This window comes from Hetaerina americana, unplaced genomic scaffold (assembly GCF_022747635.1).
Source record: "Hetaerina americana unplaced genomic scaffold, ioHetAmer1.1.p SCAF_3, whole genome shotgun sequence".
Taxonomy (NCBI): Eukaryota; Metazoa; Arthropoda; class Insecta; order Odonata; family Calopterygidae; genus Hetaerina; species Hetaerina americana.
This window is the reverse complement of record NW_027286874.1, coordinates 67,081,372-67,103,798: the sequence shown is the minus strand read 5'-3', so window position 1 is coordinate 67,103,798 and position 22,427 is coordinate 67,081,372. Positions and strand designations below refer to the sequence as shown.

The 22,427-nt window shown below is 39.4% G+C and overlaps 1 protein-coding gene across 1 annotated transcript in view; it reads left to right on the top strand.

The window, feature by feature from the left end:
• Positions 1-16,377, top strand: part of LOC139690420 (uncharacterized) — a 62,112-nt gene extending 45,735 nt beyond the window's left edge. The window contains exons 2-3 of the mRNA XM_071587870.1: positions 13,697-13,767; positions 15,069-16,377. Of these exons, the coding sequence (XP_071443971.1) occupies positions 13,697-13,767; positions 15,069-16,377 (1,380 nt within the window). The remainder of the gene's footprint in view (positions 1-13,696; positions 13,768-15,068) is intronic.
• The last annotated feature ends 6,050 nt before the right edge of the window (positions 16,378-22,427 follow it).

Below are 22,427 nucleotides of genomic sequence, written 5' to 3'. Positions count from 1 at the left end.
ACAAATAGATGAGATATTTCTCCACGTTGCTCTATTAAATTTATCTGTCTCATATGACATATGTCATTACATCAATATTAAGTTTACAACCCATTGGACAACATAGCCAATCTATTTGGTAGCAGTACTCTAGAAGAATGAATTAATTAGCTATAGCTACCCCATACTCCATGTCATTCTGACGATTCCCACTGTGAAAAATGGGTAGACTATCCAAGAAATTAGTGAGATAACTCTTTTTCACTTAATTATAAATGGTGCACTTCGATGATATGGAAGGCATTTAACGCCGAGGATAACAAAATGGAATAAAAAATGTAGTTTTGGAACCTGTGGTAGATGGGAGAACATTAGGAACGGAAGTAGGGAGAGGAGAAGAATGGGTATATTGGACAGAATGAAGACAGGTAGAATGTCTATGGCATTGAAGAAGTATTTCTCATATTGTTAGACGTTACGTTGTCTTATTGAGCAAGGTTAAGATGTGTGGGGATATTAAGTTTTTGTCTTTTCAAAATCTACCTTAAATGATAGATTACCAAATTATCGTCGTATTTTAGCTATGGGACCTTTATCAAGTAACACAATGAAGGGAAATAGTACTTGTATGTACGAGCTTTTTTAGAATTTATTTGATATCTCGACTTTGATTTTACTTCAATAACTGGTGGGTGACTGATGATCGATGGTTAAGGAATTAGTACTCACCATTTCTTTAACAATCAATCTCAGTTGGTTAAAAACTAAACATTTTAGGTGGATCGTTATCATATTTGAATAGGGCTTGTTATAAATTTCTGTTTAAGTTTATAAAACTGCGTTGTATTTTATGTTGAAAATTTGTTATTAGATTGCCGTAATTTTCATTTAAGGGAAATTAGGAACACAGATTAAGACAATTTTAAGTTTTAAGAATCTCTCTCTCTCACTTAAATGAAACAGTCTCCCGATAGGTTTCAACTTCTTATCCTCCATCGGACTCGGTCTTGATCATCATCTTTAATTTACCGGCAACTTCTAATATTTCTTATCCCATCAAGCACCTTAAACCCTCTTCTTCCCCTTTCTCTCTTTCCTTCAATTTTTCCCTCTATGGTCCTTTTAAGCAAGAGATTTCGGTGACTTCTCAATATTCTCTTTTAATGTGTGCGCCTCTCTCTCTCTCAATGTGTTCGTCTCATTGAAATAGCAAATTTAATAGACAGGGGTAAATGAAACCGCGATCGTATGCGTGCAACGAAGGGTTTACTATGCCCACTCTCACCTAATCCATAAAAGTCATTGATAAAAGTGTTTAACATCATGCCTAAAAGATTTATTCTGGAGTGAAACATGATCCAAATTTCCTCTGTAAAAGCATGATAAATCTTTAACTACAATAAATATCCCCCACAAATTATGAACATCTTTGCAAATGGATGTATAACTATTAAAGTCAGTCAGAAAATCATTCATGCTAAAATTAAGATGAATAATTGTGTAGAAAATACCATTCTGGGCGAATAAAAATGATTTTATTTTCCATAATACCAAAGTAAAATCTGACTTCGATAATGATTGCATATGTTTCACGTTAATTTGATACACTTTTCAGCAAAATTAAATGTTTTGAATTAATAAGCTCCCCTCAGTTGAAGTTCTGCAATGTTCATACACGGAAGGTTTACCTCGAGGCATTTTTAATATATTATTTGACGAAAAAAATCAACACAATGAGTCATACTAATGCAGCTAGTGGGATAAAAAACAATGTCTGTTTTTCATGATTCGATTTTTCACTTTTTTGTGGAAGTGACAAGAGCAGGTTATATTTTGTCTGGAAATTATTCCGTAAAGTAGGTTCATACGATATATATTAACTGTAAACTTAGGTGTATAAAAGTGTGCAAAGGATTGATGCATGCGAAATTAATTAGTATGAAAAGTCATCTCAAATGCAGGAGAATGTCTTTAGCATGAGCGAAAATGTCGCTAATATTCAAACGCCGCGATAATTACGTAAATAAGGACAATTATTTACAAATATTACTCCTGTTGTTCCTACATAACCCATATTTACTTTAGCCCATATTTACTGGTCCTATACCTCTCAGCCGTTCCATTTCTGTTATAGCGAGACGGATTCACCTTCCTGCTGTTACGTTGACATTTAGTTATGCCTAAAAGAAGACGGCGCGGTAAAGTTACACTAAGCTTGACAATCTGTCAGAGGGTTCAAGGGAGGCGAGCATCTTTCCTAGGTGTACGGAGAAATACTAGAGAACTCCTGATCTAAGGTCATCATGAAGAGGTAGTGTGATGCCCAATAGTTCAGAGAACATTCCGAAATGTATAGAAAATCCATTTTCATGCTAGGAATAAAATAAAATAACTTATCACCGACGTAGTTCGCATCAAACTCATATCAGAAGATTAGTAAGAATAGGTTCTGTAAAAATGTGAATGGAATCGTTCTGTGGATATCACCTTATAATTATAGTGCAAAAACAGGGGAGCGCAATCCCTGCCTTTAGGCGAGTAGTGGTGTGTTGACGACCGGATGAGTCGTTTCTCATGGTTGTTACCTTCGATGTCCACCTTATCAAATCTTTTTATCCATCATAAATATAATATAAGATTTCATTGATATGCCAACTACTCCCAAAAAAAATAACAATAGACATTCATTAATAGTAATCCTTTTATTTGCATTTTCGTGTTCAACTTGATGTTGAACACGAAAATGCAATATTTTCTCAGTGCGAAATCTCTTATAATGATGAAAAATGCAATACCTTCATGACATTTATAAAGTATTTCTATAAAATATGAAGGAGAAAATTTAAGTCGAATATTTGAGTCGCTTTCCTGAGCAAAATAAAATATTCAGAGATAAATACCTGAATAATACTTTTCTTCTGGAATGAAAAATCATGAAAAGTTGGAAATTAGATTTATTGACCTTAATTACTAATTTAATTATGTAATATATAATGCTGTGTTTCCTGTTGTGAAATATAGAGAAAAGGCTGACATTTTTTATTTTTCTGAATTTTCCCCACCTATCGTAATAAAATTTTAAAAAAGTGCCCTCATATTCTGTCATTATACAATTTTAACTTCTTATTTCATTGGCGGACTCCAGAGGAACCCTCTGGGCGATTTTCTTTTTGAAATTTCGTCGGGAGAAAAGAAAGTCATATTACCACTATATACCTGTATCTTGTATTTTAGTCCCGTGAACTCTTAGATTATTTGCTAGCGACTTTTACTAACCATTTTAAATTTTAAAGTTGAAATAACATCAAAGGGAGCAAGTACGTATCACCGTTGAAATAATCACAGCTGAATTGGTATTGAAATGATAGTTGTATCCTATATTAACTGGTATAGGAATTGGGAATATTCTAGAATTTCTTTCAGTAGTAAACATACGGTTTTACTATGCATTCGTTTTCCATAAAATATTTTCAAACGTTGTTAGAGTAAACGTCTAATTTTCCGTTTCTATCGCGTCCCTGATTTAAATTTCCCTTAAATGTGGATGTTCATTCGATCTCCCTCCTATTTGGCATTCAGGGAAGAAGATTGATGAGAACAGAATGCAAACCTCGTAGGAGTATCTTCAGTCAATTACGTTTTAGAAGATAAAGCATGCGGTCTTAGCTCCTGCCAATCTGAAATTTTTTCAATTACATTACGTAAAACTAAAAATTTCTTGATATTTCATTGATGATTTTTCAGCTATTCAGCTTTTTATTTATAAGAAGTGTTATATACCATTAGATAATCCCATTTGTTTACCGGTCGGTTATTCAGGTGAATACATGCAAAAACTAAATTTCTTGGCTAGCTTATGATCTAAAACATACGTTAGTTGCCTCAATATTTTTTCCTTCATGGCAAGAGGCGGGCGTACACATTTTCTGGTAGGCATGCGGGGGAAACACTATTTATATATATATATATATATTTATATATATATATATATATATATATATATATATATATATATATATATATATATGCGTAATTTTGATGTTTCAACGGCACGACCGTTATATTTCTGCGTCACCGAAGAGCGTTCTTTTTGAAGATATATATATATATATATATATATATCTTATATATATATATATATATATATATATATATATATCTTCAAAAAGAACGCTCTTCGGTGACGCAGAAATATAACGGTCGTGCCGTTGAAACATCAAAATTACGCATGTGTGTCCTTTCTTTTGTTCTCTATGTTTTAAAAATCTATATACCCCGTATATATATATATATATATATATATATATATATATATATATATTGATATCCCACGCAGCTGAAGTTTTTCTCAGGATCACAAACAATAGGATAGAGAGTAGGGCAAATGGTTACTTAGGGGATGATCAGTTTGGGTTTAGGAAGGGGAGAGGTACGCGTGATGCCATTGCAGTAATGAGATTATTAATCGAGAGGAATATAGAACACAACCAGGAGGTATATGCCTGTTTCGTAGGTTTTGAAAGAGCGTTTGATAGAGTGAATTGGGAAAAACTAATGAGTATTCTGCAGAAAATAGGAATAGATTGGAGGGAAAGGAGGCTAATCCGCAACCTGTACATGTCTCAGACTGCTCAGGTGCGAGTGGGGAACGGGGAGTCGCGTTGGGCAGTGTTAGGAAGAGGTGTAAGGCAGGGTTGCCCATTATCACCGTTGCTGTTCAACCTGTATGCAGAGGAAATGATTAAAGAGGCATGGGAAGAACTGGAGGTAGGAATGAAGGTGGGCGGCGAATTCGTGAAATCAGTTAGGTTTGCTGATGACCAAGCTTTAGTTTGTCAGTCAGCCAAGGGGCTGCAAGCATTGCTGAGTGAATTGGAAATTCAGTGCGACAGGTATGGGATGAGAATCAATATTAATAAAACAAAGGTTATTGCGATTTTCTAGAAAGAAAAAGGCTAAGCTTAACATTAAAATAGGAGGGCAAAAACTAGAGCAGGTAGAACAGTTTACGTATCTCGGTAGTGTTTTGGACCAACACGGTCAAAGTAGTAAGGACGTAAGAAAAAGAATTGCGCTAGGCAAAGAGGCTTTCACAAGGAGGAGGGAGTTGATGACGGGGACCTTGAGAAAGGATATTAAGAAAAGACTCGTAAAAACTTTAATATGGAGCGTAGCTATGTACGGCGCGGAAACGTGGTCATTGAAGCAGGAGGATAGACGTAGACTGGAGGCTTTTGAAATGTTGGTGTGGAGAAGAATGGAGAAGGTGAAATGGACAGAGAAGAAAACAAACGAGGAAGTACTTGGTATGGTGGGCGAAGATAGGGGTTTGTTGGGAGCAATCCTATGGAGGCAGGAAAAGTGGCTGAAGGTGGTATTGACCGGTAGCGGGATGTTGAAGACTGTGATAGAGGGGAGAATGTTAGGCAAACGAGGAAAGGGAAGGAACAGGATAGGGATGTTAGACGGGATGAAGGGAGGAAGAAAGTACTCAGATCTGAAGAGAGACCTGATGTACAGTTGGATGTTGTGTTTTGCTAGGGGTCACAATTTATTTAATTAGTAATTACGTCCATCCAAAAACCTACCTTAACCGGTAGACCTCAAATGTTAACAAAAAACTTTCTGACGAAATGTGTACGCTTTTCCATCCCTTAATCAACCCTACAGTTTTAAGAAATCATTCTGCCAAATAGGGATGGATGGAAGAGGGGGAGCATGGCATTGGGGAATACTTTTGGCTTTAATAAAGTGTAAAATATTACCTCATATACTCCACTACTTTTGAGTACCTACTCTTTCCAAGCACACTATAGCTGTCTGTAGGGTTCGTTGGGATATTGAAATTTTATCGATCAACTGCTGCTTCCAATATAACCAAACGCATGCACGGTTTCAATTATTTTGCTGTTTAAACTGACTAATCCTTTTCATTCTTCCTAAAAAAAACCAAAATAATTTCGCTTTAACACTCCAAAAAACCTTTTTAACCTTAATTACTATTATCATTACTAATTTTAACTAACTTACCTATGTCGTTGAAGCAGGTTAATAGATGTAGATTTAGGTGGGATGCTTTTGAAATGTTGGTGTGGAGAAGGATGGAGAAGATTAAGGAGGCAGAAAAGAAATGAGGTAATGCTAGTTATGGTGTTGGAGGAGAGGGAATCGCTGGGAATAATCTCCAAATGAGAGAAAAAAATGAATGCAAAACATATTCATTGGCAATGGAATGTAGAAGATTTTGATAGAGGGGAGAATGGCAAACGAGGAAGGGGCGAGAATGGGATAGGGGTGTTGGACGGGATGGAGGAAGGAAGTATACGGAGATGAAGAGGGGCTTGTTGTTGAGTAGGATGTTGGATTGTGTTTATTTAGGAGAGACAAGATATCTATTTGGTGGCTGTGTCCATCCAAAACCTACCTAAATCGTTAGATTTCCCATAGTAAAAAAAGTAAAAATAATATTAATGATCCTCAATCGCTAGGAGGAACATTCATATATCTTCAGTCCTTACACCTACCATATACTCGTATGTTCCACTCGTACCCATAAAAAATCCAATAAATCCGTTAGACATCCTTGTTTCACACGGGTGCTTAATTTCAAACCAGTTTCTCAATGCCTTACTCCCTCTTACGCTTGCGGTATTATTTTTATTTTATGCATTAATATCATTCATTCCATTTCCTTTACATCCTCTGAAAACTTTCTATAAATTCCGTCGTTTGACGCTGTCGAACGCCATCTCTATATAAACAACCCAGAGTAAATATACTTACGCAGTATTTCTCAAGTAGCCGATCAAGAGAAAAAGCATGATCCTTGCATTCTCTACCAAGCATTGAACTACATTAAACTCTACAGATTTCGTTTTCTCTTATCATCCGTATACATTTATTTAACCCCTTACCAAATATTTTATCGGTGTAATCAAAAGACTGGTTATATATAATTGTCTCAAAAATTCCGTTAGACTCCACATTCTTCCATAAAAATCTACGAATATTGCATTTGTATACAAAATATATATGTCATCATTCCCACAGATATATGGGCAGTAAGTAACTTATTCATTTCTTCATCAATTCACTAGCTACATACGAGGGTCATCCGGAAAGTAGTACCCGTTCGTGCCGCATGAAGTGCTGACGACGCGAGTAGCCGCTGGACGAGGTCAGATAGCTTCAATGGCTTGTCTGCCTTCTCTGAGCCAAGTTGCGTGACGCTAGCATTGCCTGTGTTGTTTCTGTGATTGTTTACAATGTTTAAAAAAATTGAGAACGCCGCCAGTTGTGAAGTGAGGGCAGTGATTAAATTCCTCAATGCAAGAAACGTTCGCCCATGTGATATTCATCGCCAATTAAAGGAGGTGTATGGAGACAATGTAATGGACGAGTCGTCTGTTCGGCGGTGGTGTCGCAACTTGTACATGGGGAGGGGGAACACACACGACGATGAGCGTTCGGGGAGACCGTCTGTCATTACAGACCAACTGGTGAGCTCAGTTGACGAATTCGTGAGGAACGATCGGCGCGTCACAATTGATGACATCTGTGAGCATTTTCCCAATGTTTCTCGAACAATTGTTCATGAAATTGTTAAACACCATCTGCATTATGCAAAAATTTGTGCAAGATGGGTCCCTCGCGTATCTCAATGAGCTGGCGGCGAAGGACTATGCAGCAGGAATACAGAAACTTGTCACACGTTATGACAAATGCCTTAATTTGCTTGGAGATTATGTTGAGAAGTAGTTTAAAGTATCCTCTTTCAAAGAAAATTTTTTATGTTTGTTAATATTTACTTTTGTGTCTTTATTTCACGAACGGGTACTAATTTCCGGATGACCCTCGTAATTTACGCTTGCAGATTTTCCATAGTTCAAAGTTATTACTTCTGTGATAATTTTGAACAATGAAAACTAACTAAAATAATCTCATTTTCAATTACCGAAATCAATTTCCCCGTAGCCATTTTCAGCTTACTTTATGGCATAGTTCATATTGCCATAATTTATAGCATAAAGTATAATACGTATTTCTGTAATCAATCCGTATTTTTGAAGTGCCTACGTCATGAATCTTTTCAATTTAGATTAAAACTCTGTACTAAAATGAAAGTTAGTTAATCAATATGTTATTTCATACTGTCATATTTCTTCTTTGACCCAACCGCCTTCTCTCGCTCCCAGCTACTTTATTGTTTTTAGGTAATGTTTAATAAAATAAAAGTTCACTGCTAAAAATTAAATTGCCCGTGGCATGTATCTGTCTTTGTGCATCTTAGTCAAAATTAAATTTTGATTGATTGATTTAGCTCAGCTGCGATAGTATTTAATTTATCAATCTATTAAAAAAACCTCAAGCATAGGAATCTCAAATTATTTCAAGCGTAATGGCCCCCTGCCCCATATATCACTTCTAAATATTTTTGGAGAAAGCTTGAGTTTTTCGACTCCGGGTTCCCTTTTGCTCATGTGGCGTTCACTGGAAACCAGTTGCATATTAATTACAATGAGCACTCAATTTACCTTCTTCATTTCCTTTTACCACTCAATGCAATTCAGTTTTTATTCGCAATGCTGTAGGTGCTCTTGTGAAAGTTTTCGGTCGTGAGCCGTATCGTGATCCTTTCTATTTGCGTACAAACCGATTTTGGGAATGGGTCTTCAAAGCATTTTACTCAGTTTCGCCTTAAATATCTCTGGGTATCTCGTTCCATTGATTCGGAATTTTTCTTTCAATTTCCGCTATCTTTGCTAAAATCACTGACCTCTATTAGAATTCTAACATCGGGCTTATTTTCGCAGACCTGACGTCTAATTAATAAAAAGCATATTAGTGCAACTAATTGATATCTGCACACACTTGTTGAGAAGCATCAATTAAATTTATGCTGGGATTTAAGATATCGGAACCTTGCTCCCAGTCCAAGGGGTTGGGTCATTCATCCTTTATGGACAGAATTTGCAGGTGAAACATTGACCTAGGACGAATATTTCTGGAAGAAATCTACTTTACACCTACTAAATTATATCTAGGCCATGTATTCTGCTAGCCTTTTGGGTAATACACCTGGGACAGGACAAGAGTGGCTTCTTGGGATGCCAAGGAAAAACGGGCCACGAGAAAACGATAATGTCTAGTTTTAAGGCCATCGCATAGTTTTTTTTAATGCTGTTGCAGACTCTCCTTTGGGTATGAGACCTCTTAATCGTTACCAGGAGTACTATCTAAGGGTATAAAAATTAACATTGGTTACAGAAAGTACCATGGATAACGGAATGAACCTTGGGTGGTTTACAGTTTTGAATAACTGGTGGCGTGTAAGATCGTGAAGCAGGAGAGTAATTAAACTTCTACTTATGACCTTCTCACGCAGATGTGTACTTCCCATGATTTATTTTAATTACGGGGATGGTTTAATTGTTTTAGAGCTATCTAAAACTGCTCAAAACTTCTCACGCACTTAAAATTTCTTGAAGATAATAAAAAAAAAGAATAGATAACAAAGTTGCAGATTTGTCAAGTGAACTTTCTCTGGAGGTCAATTTATTTTTTTTTTGATATTATAACGATCGCGCCTGCAGATTCGCCTCATTCCAAATTTGGAGTCACGAAATCGTACTCATCCCGGTTCTACCTCGCATTCATTACCGCTCCCTAATTCTCTCATTATAATTAACTATCGCTCCTGTGAAGATTTCACTGTGCCCATGATGGCTGGTTAGAAATGCGGGTATGCGGCAATGGCGGGAAATGCTTGAGGCATCTCATAAATAATAAATTTCATTATTTAATTTAAATCGACATTTTTTCTTTAATTTATAATAAGATTACGTACATAAGGATGTGCATGAACTTCGTTGACGGTTATTCTCTCGTAAAAAGTTTTAGAAAGTGGAGTATTAAAATGTTTTCTCAGATCATACATAGTCAAAATGCTTTGTATTCAAAGTTGCATTTTTTGTGCCCGGAGACAGCGGTCGTCAGGTGAGATGGGTGAGCACATTATAACAACCATTTTAAAGTACGCTGACAATAATGTTGAAGCAGACAAGGCCGAGCTAAAAATTAAGCATATGCGATACAAATAGTCACAATGATGTTAAAAAAATCCTTGTTCCAAACATCATAAGGCACTTAATAGAGGGAGTTAACGGGTTTCATCCGATTATTATTCGTAAACTTATATACTAATTAGGAACGATATCAGGTGATGCTTCATAGCAAGGAAACAAGAAATTTTTTTGAAATTTCATAATGAAAAATATGTAAACGAATACTTAAAAAATATTGGTGACGGGATGCAATGTAGCCCCTCAGAATTTTGTGATTCTCACGGACATTAAGAGATCACCTTTTGGACCTCCATAGCCAACATTACGATCAGTAAGAGAGGTCCATTGGGGACTTAATATAGCCAATGCTACTAAAATCAGACGAATTGCGTTTGATTACGACTTTCAAGCCGTGCATCATCTACTTCCCGGCCGTAACGTATTTGAGAGGAACGCTTCTCCTCGAAGCGAGAGGTTCAAGCCACAACAAAGCTTCCGCCGGTGGGTGCACTGGCGCAAAAACTCACCCATTCAATCCCCCCTCACCGTGGCTAAACTTCCCACCCCCCACTTCGCGACCCCCAACGGCGGGCTCTTACTCTCTCTTTCTAGGCTCGCTCTGTGAGGGCGCGATGTTGCTCCCCTTCCGATACCGAGGCGAGCGGAAAAAAAGGTTTGCGACGACATAGCATCCTTTTATCTCACTTCTCACCTCAGAGGTTCTTTTGTGTGTGTGAGGGAAAGTGGGATGCTGCTCTGCTCGCAGGCAAGGTGGACACGAGGGAAGGAGGGGGCGAGGAAGAATGGAAGGGGCAGGAGGCTAGGGTTAATGGGAGAAGGTGTACGCGGAGAAAGGGGCGAAGGTCCCGTATCGACCCTCCGAATCGGGTTCACCTTGCAAGCGTGGAGGCTTTCGGGGAAAATACCGATAGTGTTTGGTGTATTGGTGTTCCTAATTCGGTCAACAAGTTTTTGGGCCAATGCCTTAAATTTATCGCAAATTGAACTTCGTTCTTTGATTTTTATGATAATTTCAGCTTAGAGTGAGAAAGTAGTCACTCAACAAAGATCACAGAAGAGGGCTTTGGTGAGCGACTAAAACTAGTCATACAAAGAAACAGTCATTTCTTGTCATTTCAATAGGAGAAAATTGAAATATTACGATCAAATAATTATTCCAGTGCAAGAATATCTTGAGGGCGCAATGCTGGTGGATTATATCTCAGTGAGATAAGAGAAGAGCAGAGTCTTTTTTTCTTATTGTAAGTCTAGAGCCATTACATGACCTTCTATACGATGCCGAAAAAACAGTTCTGTCCGCGTGAGGTTTTTCGTCTCGAGTCAATTTCATTTTTTGGAACAAACCTCTAGAAGAATATAATCAACGTATTTGAGTATTTTAATTTCTTATTTTTCCTTATATCTAAAAGTGTGAATAGGGAAGAAATGTTAATCTGGAAAACATATAATCCATATCAAACATATTTGTGGTTTTCATGATCATGATCGATTCCTATCGTGAATTCGATATAAAATGATTATGAATAGTCTGAGTGTGAATGTATGTAAATAATAAAATATATAATTATTGCAACTTTTGATTAATTATATTCTCTTGCCGAATGCTTGGAGATCGATGAGGGAATAAGCACCTGAATATTTGAAACGACCCATTGAAAACAGCTACCGTTTCGTGCAGCATTTTACTGCAACATCACAGCATATATTAAAAATGAAACTTACCTTTCAATCGATCAGTATTTAAAATCAGTGTACCACCTACAGATATTGAACCTTTTTTAATCCGGCTTTGAAACCAAAATCTATGGAACATCACTGCAAAAATATACATGATCTATAAAGAGAATTATCCCAATAAACTTGTCAATAGTGTTTTCAATTACCAATTCAAGTTCAATTTCAAATACCTTGAGCTGCAAATTCATTAGGACAAGGTAGGCACTTGTCCCTACCGTTCATATCCACGGAGGAAACACCGATATATTTTTCAGTGCCAAGGAACGAATTTTAAAGCACTTCGTGCCCGCACCGTGGGGCCCAGCCCCCCATTTTGCCTACTGTCGGCTCTCCTCTCCGCTGTATGAGGGACCTCTTCGAACCAAGGGCAAGGCTCCGAGCTCAAGAGCTTCCTCCTTGGGCCATTCCCGCAAAGCAAGCCTCCGACTCTTTTCCTTCCGGTCTTTTGACGGCGCGGCAAGCCTCCCGCCCCTCGCTGCCCGCACCCGCTCCCCCACACGCCCACTCGTTCCCGCGGATCATCCGCCGTCGTCGCCGAACCGTAGTGGCTCTCTGTGACCGTCGACTCGTGACGGGGTGATCTTCGCGAGGCCATCCTCCCGCGGCCCACATGTGAACGCGCGCCTGTGTGCATTTCCGAGAGAGACCCCTCCCCTTCCGTCTCCTCCATACGTGGCGAATTTTTCAGCGATGGGAAGGGCACATCCGCGGTCGGTAAATTGTGGTGTGGGGGGTACACCGGTCTGGGATGGCGAGAAAGAGAGAGTAAGGACTCGGGAAATAGTGGTTTTGAAGATCTTTACTTCCCAGGAGCCTCACACGGGTAAGGGAGAGGGTTGGTCGGTTTGTGTGTGTGTGTTGCTGTTGGTGAAAGGTTGACTCTCGGTGTCAGGGGTGAGTCAGGCTTTTGAAGATGGGTAAGGGCGAGTAAGTTGCGATGGGAAAGAGGTGGGAGTGGAGGGGAGAAACTTTTTCGAGAAGATCGGATTTTGTATGCGACCCAGTGGGAGAGGGGAGGGGAAGTTTGGGGATTGATGGACCATATTCGCCCTTCTCTCCACCTTCACTTCCCATCCGAGGTTCCCCTGTATATAAGTGGGGTAAGGATGGTCGAGAGAGCATACTCACTGTGCGCCTTCGGTCGAGGATAGTTGTATCTTGGAGAGTCACAGAGATGGTGTCGAAGGAAGCGGTATGTCACTTCCTCAAAGTTTTTCTTCCACGGCTTTTCCTCTCGCTGTGGATTACATCTGCGTTAAGTGTGATTAAAATGTACATTTGCGCTTCGTATTTGCTGTTGTGGTTTAGCTTAGAGTCGTGTTCAACGATTTTAGAGGAGTTACAATCTTACATACTTCGTTCGGCCTTTTAGACATTTTATTGTGGAATATAGCCCAATACTTCCGGCAAATTTGAAGCCCGTCGGGATCTACATTTTAAAAATACTGAAATAATCGGCTTCCATTTCGAATAACTTGCTTGTGCAGTTCTCTCTAAATCATTGCGCCCAGCTAAAAGCTGTGCCACTCAACAATTTACTTATTAGTCGAAAACTCAACCAATGGAAGGGCACTATTTTAAAAAATTCAGTTAATAATACTAACATTTATACCATAGGAAATGAAATGGTAGTTCACTATATTAGTTCATGATTTTTCCGATACCCCAGGATATGGGGTGCATTAGAAACATTTGCGAATAGAAAGCTGTGAACTGTGTAAAAATCAAAGATTATTTTGTTTAACTTTATCTTTGCTATTTTTAGTATTTATCATCTAGCATATATCTCGCGACCTTTAAACCCCATCGATAAAAATCGTTTTCTCTTTTCGTGTTTTTGATTTAATGCTGTCATCTTATTTTTTTAATCTCATAATCAAATTATTCTCTTTCAGTTGTTGTCTGTGATATTAGTCGTCTTATTGTCCAGTATTTGTGAAGCGGGCGGTGGTCATGGCCATGGAGGGTGAGTATTTCACATCACATTCATATAATATTAGGTTTTTATGCTTAGTAACCAGCTCTGATTTTGAATTTATTGTTATTATAGGTATTTTATGTTCTAGAATTAGGTTTCAAACGTTGTCCACTGAAAAATATTAAACGTACTTATGGGACTTATAAAACAGTCCTACCTTATGTAAAACTTCTCATCAATATTTTCTTCTTCAGCTCCTCAATACTTTCTACTCCCCTCCTCGTATCCTTCATGATTATCCTTGTTTATTTCGGTTGCTCTCATAGCTAAAATTATCCCTTCTAACTCAGCTTTTTCCCTAAATATTCTGCTATCACACATTGCTTCCTCATACAACTTTTTCTGTCATATTCGGATTTCCCCGACAACTTCCTCTCTTTCTTTACCACATTCTACACTTCGTATATTCAGCTTATTTTCCCGCTTTCCATGCTTACATTTGAAAAGCCGATCCGTTCGATTTACACTCATCCAGTTTCCTCAATAAATACTTATTGTTGCTGGGCATACGACCCACGGATAGACCGTTTTGGGTATATACAACGCTCTTCACCAAATTAATTTTAAAAAATTTTATTTCTTCACCTTTTCTGTTTTAAACTTATCTTTTTCAAATGTATTCATTCTCCTAATTATCTCATTACTTTTCCCTTCTTTTTCATTTTAAGTGTACTCTATTTCTGTACTATTTTACATTTCCCTTATTGTTTTTATAATTTGAAAAAGCATTTCAATAACATAAATAATATCCTCAGGGAATCTTGTCCCCACCATGTTCTATAGAATCATAATTTTCGAGTGGAAAATGAATGTCTAAAAATTCGATTTTTTACCTGACATTTACTAAACACAAAAATGTTGGAAACCTTAATCATTAGTGCTTAGTAACTATATAACTATAACTATTTTCTTAATTTACCTGTCGTAAAAATTTTGGAGATTAGAGTGCGTATGTGCCTGTCACTAAGGGACTTTATTTCAAGCTTATGATTTTCAAAACTCAAAGCATGAGGTGAAATCAACTGACCGCTTCGATTTTGTCGCATATGAAACGAATTATTCTTGTCCTCATGAAAATAACCAAAAACCTAAACTTTGGAATAGTATTCTTCTCACGGGAAATACGATTAGAGGATAATGAATTTGACCCCATTTTCAAATGATTAAAAGGCGGGCATTAAAGCAACGAAATTTCCCTCAGAATCGGGGCTAGGCCCTCGCGGTGGGGGGGCCGGCGGCGGTGGTCCAATGTCTCACGCCTTATAATCGGTGGCCGGATATTTTCCCAGGAAAAAGATCGTGATCCACGTACCGTACTTTATCAAGAACATCCACCACACCAAGACCATTGTGAAGCACGTGAAGGTCAAGGGGCATGGTGACGACGGGGGCGGGGGATACGGAGGTGGAGGCGGTGACTTCGGCGGAGGCGGCCACGACATTATTGCCTACGGAGGCGGGGGACACGGGGGCGGCTTCGGTGGAGGCGGAGGTCACGGGGGCGGCTTCGGTGGGGGCGGAGGTCACGGAGGTGGTTTCGGTGGGGGCGGAGGTCACGGAGGTGGTTTCGGTGGGGGCGGAGGACACGGTGGTGGCTTCGGCGGTGGCGGAGGTCACGGGGGCGGCCATGGCGGGGGCGGAGGCAAAGGTCACGGTGGTGGCGGCGGCGGCGGAGGTGGAGTAATCGTTGTGGGGCCTCCAGTTGAACAGGAACTTCACGTGGACCACGGGATCGTCCACCTCGATGGAGGTGGCGGGGGAGGCCACGGAGGGGGCGGCGGACACGGAGGCGGCGGCGGCGGACACGGAGGCGGCGGCGGCGGACACGGAGGGGGCTACGGTGGAGGTCACGGAGGCGGCGGTGGAGGCTATGGAGGAGGTAGTGGCAAGGGCTTCGGCGGCGGCGGCGGTGGGCACGGGGGTGGAGGCCACGATGATGGCGGTTACGGTGGTGGATTCGGCGATGGCGGTCATGGAGGCGGTGGACACGGCTTGTTGGATTTCATCACTGGAAGTGGTCACGGAGGCGGAGGAGGTGGCTATGGAGGCGGAGGAGGTGGATACGGAGGTGGAGGTCACGGAGGAGGTGGCTATGGGGGCGGAGGCCACGGAGGAGGTGGATATGGGGGCGGCTTTGGGGATGGTGGTCTCGGGGATGGTCATGGAGGAGGCGGCGGCTATGGGGGTGGAGGCCATGGGGGAGGATACGGAGGCGGGTTCGGAGGAGGCTTCGTAGGCAGTTACGGAGGGGGCGGTGGTCACGGAGGCGGGCACGGAGGAGGCGGTGGCTACGGAGGCGGCGGTGGTCACGGAGGTGGTTTCGGAGGAGGTCACGGAGGCGGTGGCGGTCACGGAGGCGGTGGCGGTCACGGAGGCGGCGGTGGGCATGGAAGCTACATAGTCGAGGGTCCCGGCGGTGGAGGAGGGCATGGCGGCGGTGGGGGAGGGCATGGCGGCGGAGGTTACGGCGGAGGAGGTGGCGGAGGCTACGGGTACGGGTCAAGTGGTTACAGTACAATTGATTGGGAGAGCGTAGGAGGCTATGGTGGAGGTGGTGGAGGAGGTGGCAGTGGGGGCGGACACGGAGGTTATCACTGAAAAAGAATAGGCAGCCGTTCGTCTTCATTGCTGGACAATTGACGTACCACAAGTGACATTCTTCTCAACTGTATTCAACCGACCGTGAGCGGTCAAGATCCACGGTCTTGTTTCCCTCCGCCGCGATTATTGTGCGTCCCATCATCAAACTGTTGGAGTAATGAGAAATTTATAGAGAGAAACATTCTCAGTTGCCGTGCGAGACATTATTTTGTGAATGTGCATATTGTTGTTACATATTTTTCCATGACGTTGTTTTTGTTTTTTTATTGTTGCATATTATCTTCTGTACATAACTCCCAATGCCGTTTTCTATTTTCAATGAAAATAAAGACCTTATTTTACAAGCACTGTAATAATTATACCCAAAAAGTGAGTGATACTTATCATTTCAACTTCTGTCAGGTTCAAATCCATTACTCTTCGATTTTTATGATATGAAAAAATGGCAGAACGTTTAACATGGTCGAAAGGGCTTTTAATTCACGACCATCTTTTTAATGAACTCAATAACCTAGATAAAGTGTTGTATATGTATCCTTTCAAGCTTTACTTGCTATTTAAAATGTAATTTACAAAACTTAGATAAAATCCGCGAATTTTAAGAAAATATATACGCTGCAAAGATTTAACTTGACCGTTTTTTGTCACCAAATACTTTCACCCAAATGGGTTAAATTGCATGCTATTTTCTAGACCAAAACGATAGTCTATTAAGTATAATTAGTTCGTTATTAATTAGACTATCTAGGAACACCCGCGATTATTTCCTCTACCTGATCGTATACCCTACCAACTTCTTCCACCCTATGATTGCTTGGTGGCATGTACATATACCATAGCGATGACCAAGTTCGTAGGTTCCGCTTTTAATTCTACTGATAATATTCTATCAGTCACTTGCTCTATGTTTACCACGCTTCCTCCTGCCTTTTGGTTTAATGTTATTTACACCCCTCGTTGGCTCTTTTCCCTTAAGATGTAGATTTCTCTATGAATTACACTCCAGTCATCCTCGATATTCTTCTATTTCACCTCGCACCGCCCTAAAACGTCTACGAGCTCTATGCTAAAAGTAGTTGGACTTATTTTCTCTTGGATAGACGGACGGACGGGCAGCGGTTTCTTTGGCTGGGTTCGAGAGAGGAGAGTCTCAGGAAAGGATGGAGGCTGGTGGCAGTTGGCTCCCAACCTTTGTGGAGCGCGGATCGTTCCCTTGCGAAACCTTTGTAACGTGACCTTGTTACACTCCGTCCTGAACCGGTTATCGGACCAGCGCTACGCCATCAAATTCTGCGTGAAACTGGGCAAAACCGGGAAAGAGACTCATCACTCATGGAGTTATCACCCTAAGCTGCTCAAGGTAGCTTATGGTGATAACGCCATGGGTAGCTCGGGTGTTTTTATAAGTGGCGCAAGTTTTTTTCGGGATGGTAGAGAATATTATTTTGCTCTCTCCATCACTCGTTTTATATATTCTATTTTTCCTGTCTTCAATATTGTCCTAACATTGCAATTTCCTTTTCTTAATAAGTCGGTTTTCTTCTACATATTCTGCGCTGCTGCTGTCGGTTTTGCTTTGCAAGGATTTCGTGGCGATTGCCACGCAAGGCGATTGAGTAGAGTGCCGTAGTTGCCAGGACTCATTTTCTCTCTACTGCCCATCACAAGCATCTTGGGATTAAAAATTGAGGTGATTTCCCGTTGCCTTCCTCAATAGTGCTTTATAATGACACTCAATGGCCAACCCACTAGGGTCAGACGCCTTTCCAACGGCCTCATGGAGGAACAGACGCGACGTGGACTGCCATTTGTCTGGCTCCTACTCTTTGACCTATCTGGCATGAGTGACCCTGCCAGGAGCAATTATCATTGCTCCCGCCAGCACAGCTTTAGGGGTCATCGGGACTACACAAACTCTTCTTCCACGTCAAGGTTGTGGTTCATGGGGAGTAGCTTACCCTATATACTTTGAGAAATAAGTGAAATCTCTATCATACTTCAAATGGCAATCTGCGAACCATGACTCCCTTAAAGGTACATTATTCGATTGGGGAAACAAATATTTTATTCGTAGAATAGTAATCGCTGCTATATTTATTTTCCATTATTCGAACCACGACTCCCTTAAAGGTACATTATTCGATTGGGGAAACAAAAAATTTATTCGTAGAATATTACTCGCTGCTATATTTATTTTCCATTATTTAAGGTATTCCAGAGGATTGTTTGTCCAAATTATTCTATATATTTATCAATCTTCCAGATTTTGTTTCGGCAATTTACTGAGTACTTTATGATTTAAATTAATATTTTCGTAAACAAATGAATAAAATATCATATTTATAAAATTTTTCCTTCTCCATTGAAATAATTCGTGATATTATTGATAAATGTCACCGTGACCTCTTTACTTGCAATCATTCCATATGTAACAGGATATTTTGAAATATCAAATAAATTAATGAATGGCAAAACCTAAATATAAATATTCTCTTGCTTTAGGTAAAACTACATTTGTTTATAAATGAACCAGCTAAACTCAATATACTTAGTCATACTCAGCGATTAAATATATATTTTAAAATCAAGTTGTAGTGAAAAATACTGTTTATGAGGTAAGTTAGGAATGTAATTAGGAAAATCGATACAAAGTTGTAAAAATTTGTTTCACACATGGGAACAATTTTTTGGCATAGGAAAAATGGAACACTCAAAATGCAAACATCAATGGTCCGAGGAGGGCTCAAATATATTGTACGCATGGATGTTCTTTGATTGCTAACGTTTTCATCCTTCCCAGCAGTTAGTAGAACCTTCAATCTTTGGATTAACCGCTGAGTTAATGAATTCACCCATCTATTCCGGACGTTAATGCAGCCACCTGCGATATTTCATTTTTGAAATCAATTGCACTTGTTATTCTAAAAGGAGACCTACACTCAGCAAAACCTGCCTGCCATTATGGCTAATATTCTTACCACCTAAATAAGCCCATGGGAACGCATCAATTTGAGCAGTGGAATAAAATAGGGAGATGCCGTTGAGTGATAAACAGGTTGGCCCACCATTAGAGCTCTTCCCATTTTCCAGGCTGTCTTTGTAATCTCTTCACTCCAACTCAAGAGCGTGTAATACTTGGCTGTGGATTCGAGACGGCGTAACACTCTCAATTCATGTCCATGTCTCGTCCCTCTTTCTTGAAATAACCGTAGGAGAGTACATGCAGCTTTTGAACCAACCTGTTCTCGCACTTTCTCTTGACAATTCTTCTGACTTCACGTGATAAATGGCCTCCAAACGCGATTATCCCAGAGTTCACTGCCGCTAATTTCACATCAGTCTCATATAGGCGTATATTTGCTGAGCCAGACGACTATGTGCAAAGAGATGGAATTTAAATTGAATGCGTCAGCATCCCCAAGCACAATGGAAGTCTTGCAACGACTATCTTTATTCACATCTGCCGCTTCATCTGGCTTTCGCCCGGTTTTCTTCGCACCCGATGGTTTCGTTTGTCAGGAGAGCAACCCGACGAATGGAAATGGAGCACTTCTGAAGATCCAAGGCACTGGCTATCTTGACTGTCGATTGGCAAATGTCGAGATTAGATGCGTATATTCTGAGATGAATCTTAAAATCGTGTTAAGCGAGAAATGGGTGATTGAAGCGAGGTTCTTGACAATTGGACATAACATTTAGTTAACACTTCTACAGTCCGTACTTACCAACAGAAAAACCGTCAAACAAATATTTTGAATGGGACTAATTCCCTTGTTGGGTGTTGAATGGTGATAGTGAAAGAATCTGATGAAATGGCGAAACAAAACTATTTGAAAACCTACTAAATGCATGCAAGTTAAGATTCTTTGAAGATTAAACCAAATAGTTGTGTATTAAATTTTAATGTATTGAATGAAGGGATCCGGACGAAAAATTGTCTCAGTTGGCTAAGCGATACGTGTGCATATTAAGTCACCATAATGTTCATTAATTCTACCCTAATCTTGAATTTGGAAGACATAATGCGATACATACTCCATACAGATCGCATTTAGCATGCATGAAATATAATCCATTTAAAATTTTGGGTAATGCAATCCTTAAAAAAATGTTTTCACGCGGAAAGTAATGACATTGAATTCATATTAGTGTTTTAAACCGAAATGAATGTGCATACTAGATCCGAGGAATAATCTGATTAATATGTAATTTTTGCAATTACAACATTTTCTGTATTTTTGGGGGGTAAGGTTATTATCTTAATTGACCCCAGTTTTCTCACTAAATCATCGCGGTTATTTTTGTCCGCATGAAGTGAACATTAGACAAAAATAAACGGTTAAAAGTTCAAATTAGTTGTAAGTCAAATTGTTTCGTTGAACTGTGAAGTAAAATCACAAGGAATCAAATTAATCAGAATGAGTTAGGAAAATACTGCATGAACATGAGATTCTTACTCTGTCAAATTAACTGAGAGTAAACTTAAAGTTTCGCTAACGGCAACTTGAATTCGCAATGTTAAGTGAAAATTTCATTTTCATATGACCGATAGTAAAATTTGAGTATTTAAATGGATAATTAGCTAGGTATGACCGTGACTGAGACCATCATGCTCACTCTTCCATTTAATTAATATTCCCGTATTTGATACAGCGTAATGCGTATGAAAGTATTATTAAAAGGACGTACCAAAGTCAAATAAATATGGTATGGCCAAAAGGAGATTAAAAACATCTACTAATTCACTTTTATGTCACCAGAAATGGATAATAGAATTAAAATGTGGTAGAATAAAATTAAATTATAATCGACGAAAATGAGGATTGCTGGAGACTAGTAAGAATAAAAAAATGGATTGAACGAGTGAATAATGGATGAGTCTTTTGAAGAGTGGGTGAAGAAAGGTGTCTATAAGTGTCACTGACAAGAAGAAGCGGAAAACTAATTGGATACTTTCTGAGGCACTGTAATTTACTTTATTGCATGATGATTGGGTGCGGGGAAAGGGATAACTCCACAGGAAGGGCAAGGGTGACTTGCGAGAAGTAGATGATGGAGGACATAAGTGCAAGAAGCTAAGAAGGAATGAAGAGATTGGCAGGTGATGGATTGGCTTGGAAGGCTACTCCGTGATAATCTTTGATGATGTCTAATATTATTATTGAAAAATATGAATATTCTGTGCTATAGAAAATAAAGAGAAAAATATATAGCTCGAAAAAATCTATATGCTTCAAGTACAGGACCATATTGACCTGTATGAGGAATTGTATTGGAACCCAGGTAGTCACGAAAAGACGTCAGATAAACCTGTAAATGCTCTACAGATGAAACCAACTAAATTTCAGGATGAAATGGAAAATGAGCTATTATTTGGGTGTAGGTTTAACGGTCACATTTTCATGACAAAAATTTTGCTTCAGTGAAAAAATTGAACATATATGAAATCAAAAACGTGTTTGAAAAACAAAAATATCAAGCAAGATATCAAGAAAAATATCAATATCATAACAAGCACTGCATTCTTTAATGGTAGTCCCATGCAGTCTTGCGGAAAGGGAAACCATTTATGCATTGTCTATTAAATATCAATATAACATGAAATTAAATTTTTGTACAGAAAGTAAAAAAATATGGGTTTTGTTTATTGAATAATCATCATTGAAGTTCTTAATTCCAGCTGGCTTAGCCTGATGGTTGAAGTGACTATCAGTCCGCAGTAAAACCTTTTGTTAACCCAAAAGCTGAAGAATTAAGGGATCTCTATTCGACGCACTACAAGGATATAGAGTAGCATAGAAAAAGTGACAAAGCGGCAGATTTTGATGCCAATTGGTAGGGAGTTACAAGGTCTACAGACTTACACGAAAGACTTTGCTTGCTGGAGCTGTCAGTTGTGGTATTAGGTAATGACATTTCCCTCTCATGTTGCCCTGGGTGCGTTTCGCATCTTTGTTGAGCATTATCGAGAGCAAATTTTACATTATTTTAGTTCGGAAAGAGATTTGAGCCCCTGCATTTTCTTAAGTCAAATATTAATAATGTAA